Here is a 4998-nt window from a genome sequence, read left to right as displayed (position 1 = left end):
TATTAGTGTTGTCTACTCTGTAGTTTGTGTCTGATTTTATTTTATTATTATTATATTATTATTTTATTATTGTATAAGTAAGCACATCGTGAGCAATGTACAATCCTGAGTCAAATTCCTCGTATGTGTACATATACCTGGCAATAAAGCTGATTCTGATTCTTATAAGACGCTGCCTTTGGTGTGAGAGACCTGGGTTTAATCCCCCACTGTGACCCATCCACCATTGTGTCCCTGAGCAAGACACTTAACCCTTAGTTGCTCCAGAGGTGTGCAATAAATGTGTGACATATATAGCAATTGTAAGTCACTTTGGATAAAAGCGTCAGATAAATGTAAATCAATTAGTGTCTATGTATTAATAGTCAATGAGTTTGTTAACTCTCATGTGGATGCACTGAGGAGGCTAAATACTGAGCCATGGGGAGCAGAAAAGAACTGTCAAAAGACCTGTGTAACAAGTTATTGAAACTTTATAAAGATTGAAAAGGATATAAAAAGTTGTCCAAAGCCTTTCAAATACCAGTCTGTACTGCTGTCTATCACTTATTAAGAAGTGGAAAATTCAGGGATCTCTCGATACTAAGCCAAGGTGAGGCAGACCGAGAAAGATTTCAGCCAAAACTGCGAGAAGAATTGTTCGGGAGCTGCACTGGAAAAAGACGGTGTGGTTGTTTCAAAGAGCACAATACGACGATACTTGAACAAAAATGAGCTGCATGGACGAGTTGCCAGAAAGAAGCCTTTACTGCGCCAATGTCACAAAAAAAGCCCGGTTACAATATGCCCGACAACACCTTGACATGCCTCACAGCTTCTGGCACACTGTAATTTGGAGTGACAAGACCAAAATGGAGCTTTATGGTCACATCCATAAGCGCTATGTTTGGAGAGGGGTCAACAAGGCCTATAGTGAACAGAATACCATCCCAACTGTGAAGCATGGCGCTGGCTCACTGATGTTTTGGTGGGGGGTGTGTGAACTCTAAAGGCACAGGGAATCTTGTGAAAATTTATGGCAAGACAAATGCAGCATGTTATCAGAAAATACTGGGAGACAATTTGCATTCTCCTGCACAGAAGCTGCGTATGGGACGCTCTTGGACTTTCCAGCACGATAATGACCCAAAGCACAAGGCCAAGTTGACCCTCCAGTGGTTACAGCAGAAAAAGGTGAAGATTCTGAAGTGGCCATCAAAGTCTCCTGACCTTAATGTCATTGAGCCATTCTGGGGAGATCTCAAAAATGCAGTTAATGCAAGACGACCAAAGACTTTGCATGAACTGGAGGTATTTTGCCAAGATGAATGCCACCTGCAAGAATTCGGAGCCTCATAGACAACTATTACAAAAGACTGCACGCTGTCATTAATGCTAAAGGTGGCAATACACAGTATTAAGAACTAAGGGTATGCAAACCCAACAGGGGTTGGTTATTTTTTTTTCTCTGTTGCCATGTTTTGTTTTATGATTGTGCCATTCTGTTATGACCTACAATTCAATGTGAATCCCATGATATAAATAAAAGACATGCATTTTTCCTGCTCGCTCATGTTTTCTTTACACATGGTATAATACCAATTCTCCAAGGGTATGCAAACTTTTGAGCACAACTGTAAGTTATTTTAAGCTAAACCATGACCTTTTTCTAAATCTAACCAAGTAGTTTTGGTGCCTAAACCTAACCAAATTGCGACGTTTCACAACGTTAACTATTAGTTTTATTTTAAAAATTATCCGAACGTTGCATTATTATCATTGCTAACTTGACTGGACATTGAATACTTTTTGTCGCTAACTTGACCGCGGAGCCCTAAACGTCGGAAAACAGCGCTAAAGGGATACCCAGGGTGTTAAAAAGTGACGCCATAGGGTCTTGACCAAACGTCCATATGTCACGAGTTGGGAGTGAGAATGTGTTGACTAAACCAAAGTTGCACAAGTTCAGCTGGACCACAGCTAAACATCTGTTAAACCAGATGTGTTAAGATATATCCTCAATAATTCTGGGGGTGATTCAGAGATACTTAGCTAAGGCAGCTAAGGAAAAACTTAAGAGAGGTACAGTGGTACAATATGCAGTTTGTTTGCATGTGTATCAGTGTAAAATGTGTAAATGTACATTATGTAGGACAAAATGTCCATAAAATAACAACTCTGTCGTCTCATCTATTTCTTCTTTGTCTTACAGGAGAGTGTATCACAGGTCAGGCCACTGGTCATCTGCCAGCCAAATGTCGAGAAACAAAAGAGTCCAGGCGAACTGCCCCGAGGCTCCAGACGTCTGATGTCACTGTGGCCATCTTTCCTCTCTCTCCCTCTCATCCTCCTTCTCATGCTGCCCCTCTCCCTCTCCCTTGTCATTGTGATTGTGTCTTTCTTTCTACCGTGGGCCAGCGCTTGACCCAGCATTTATGTTTCAAGAGAGTAGTTTCATTCCAAAAAATTATAAAAAGCTCCACCAACTCCTACAATGTAGTAGATAGCACAGACTGGAAACAAAGACATGGTGCTTAACACAGGATAGTTGATTAACTTGAGATGTTTTAATAGACCCACCATGTTTTTTCCCTCCCAGGGTTTACTGAAACACATTTTGGAAGGATTTCAAACATTTTTGGGGACAGTTTGCCTTTTAGATGCATTAAAGCCAGAAGGGCACAGGTTCAAACATCTAGTCTTTCCTTCTGCACCACTATACATCCAGAATCTGTTCAAGATGAAAACAGCATACAGTCAGTGCTTGCTTTTGCCTCATAGAATCTCACCTTCCGTCTCACTTTCTCACCCCCTCGTTGGTAAAAATAGACCCCTCATCTCGCTCCTTATTCTGAGGAGCCACTGGAGTGATACGTGGGGGAAAGGTTTCAGGGCTGCGCAGGTGCACTCAAAGAGGAAAATAACAGGCTCAATAGGAAAATGGGAAAAAGACGACACTGCTGAACTATGCAATTCTTCTGTTCCTACCGCAGCTTCGTAACTGCTGTTAAATAACTCCTTCTCTGTCTCCAATTTCCTTGGCACTGTTGTCACCTTCTTGGCCCTTTCCCATTTCTCTCTGAGGAATACACTCTATGAATGCAGGGACTTATGATTCTAAAATAGAGCATGACCTATTTCAAAAAGCAATAGCAGGAGAGATCTGATATAGCTCCCATTGCATATGATTTGCAGAACATCTGGTGGTTTAATGAATGGATTACATGGATTATTTTACTTGTTGCTGACAGATTAAAAAACAGGTGGATGCGTCTGCTTCTTCTTCTTCCTGACTGCACTTGTGTATGTTTTTAGTAGCCAACCTCATAATGAATTGAGCTTTAGTGAAACTTAATTATGTTTAAGCAATTAAACACTTAAAACAGTCTTACAGTTGAAACATTACTATCATGTTTAATAATATTTAAGTTATATCTATATTTATGAATTACTATTTAATTTAAGGAGAAAAGTGAGCGTGGCAATCAGTCATGCTACTACTCCAAACTGAAATAATTGGAAAAAGCCATTTTGTCATGGTTTTTCTGTACTGTATGTTTGACGTTACGTTGTGTTTTGTATATTTTTAAAGTTAAGATTCTTTTTTTTCCCACACCACAATGGAGTTGCTTGCTTCCTTGTAGAGAAATGTTTTTTGAGTTAAGATCAGGTTGTACTGTACTATGAAGTAATTTGATTCATGTTTAATAACCTTTTCTCTTCCAGCCTGATGTATTGCTATTGTTAAATCTTAAATTTTATTTCCATTTGTATGTTCACCTCCGTCTTTCATGGGGCCATAGAAGTTCAATAAAACTAGATTGTATTTTGACACAAAAAGGGATCCCTTGTGTTTATAGCAGCAGCAGTGTGAAAACAGCATGTTGTTGATGTTGGTTTTGTTAGAGGTTATGTACAGCAATATTTCTTAGCCAGGCACAGTGACTTTCTGGACCCCGCACCCCATCACTTGTTTTTACACTTCAGTTTTTGTACAGGTTAAAATGACTGAGCTTTAGATGTGCTTGTAGACTGATTTTGTTGCCAGGCTAGCTGCTACCCCCTTTTTCCAGACTTCATGCTAAGCTAAGCTAACCGACTGTTAACTGTAGTTTTTTTTTTTTTATTAACCATACAGACATGAGAGCCTTGCATTTCGCAAAACCTTTCCATAAAAGTTTTTCTAGAGTGGCTTTCATTATAGAACAGCAAAATAAAAAAATACAGATAAATAAAGACAATGCTTCTTCTTCTCCCGCTGCCATTAAAATGAAGAAGTTAAAGAGAAAGGCTGCTCAGCCTGACGTCCCAACCAACAGTGTTTTTCTGCTCTTGAGGAAAGGGCCTGAGGGGGAGGGTCCCATAACGAGGTTAGCGCTCTTCACTCCTCCTCTCACCGCGTGTGTCGTCATGGTAACAATCAGCACTGCAGTAGGAAACAGACTTTTCATAAGTAGATTGTGAGCTGCTGCCCAGAGCGAAACGCTCACTGTGGGTGATAATTTGAATACACCAACATCTGCTGTGTTACAAACTCAGGATGTGAACAAACAACAATGCTTTGTAAATGATAATCTGCTCTACTCCACAACACCTCATGTGGCACTTAGCAGTAGTATCATTTACTTTTTACAAATACAGTGGCTGTATAAATTTATGCTTGCACAGGACATTGTCAAAGTGTCAGGTTGTCCCTAAAAAAAGCAAAAGAGCCTTATTTGTGCAGATTTGTGGATTTAAAGCAATTTGCAGGCATATGAATGCTTACGTTCAGTCTGGAGAGAAATGGTCTACCACACAATGTTTCAGAATGTAAAATATTTAGCTCAAGTTTTCAATCCATTTAAATGCATTCAACTTCTCTTTTTGCGTGGGGTTGAATAATGAACCTGACTCACTTGTCTGCTTGTTTAAACCTCCCTGTGTATATGTACAGTAAGTACGTGTTTGTGTGCGTGTTATGTCTCACACGTGAATGGCTGTGAAAAGAGCAGAGTCATTGTGTCCTCAGGTAGGAGT

General features: G+C 39.9%; 1 protein-coding gene and 1 long non-coding RNA gene across 2 annotated transcripts in view; one reads left to right on the top strand and one right to left on the bottom strand.

Annotated features, from left to right (window-relative positions):
* Positions 1-3025, bottom strand: part of LOC123979713 — a 9383-nt gene extending 6358 nt beyond the window's left edge. Inside the window, exon 1 of the long non-coding RNA XR_006827306.1 lies at positions 2769-3025. This is a non-coding gene — a long non-coding RNA (uncharacterized LOC123979713). The remainder of the gene's footprint in view (positions 1-2768) is intronic.
* si:ch211-63p21.1 overlaps positions 1-3805 on the top strand; it is a 16260-nt gene extending 12455 nt beyond the window's left edge. Inside the window, exon 7 of the mRNA XM_046063724.1 lies at positions 2192-3805. Within this exon, the coding sequence (XP_045919680.1) occupies positions 2192-2404 (213 nt within the window). The 3' untranslated portion in view covers positions 2405-3805. The remainder of the gene's footprint in view (positions 1-2191) is intronic.
* Positions 3806-4998: the final 1193 nt, after the last annotated feature.

This window comes from Micropterus dolomieu, linkage group LG12 (genome assembly GCF_021292245.1).
Source record: "Micropterus dolomieu isolate WLL.071019.BEF.003 ecotype Adirondacks linkage group LG12, ASM2129224v1, whole genome shotgun sequence".
Lineage (NCBI taxonomy): Eukaryota > Metazoa > Chordata > Actinopteri > Centrarchiformes > Centrarchidae > Micropterus > Micropterus dolomieu.
Note: the sequence above shows the minus strand (reverse complement) of the source record. Positions and strands in the feature narration are given on the sequence as shown.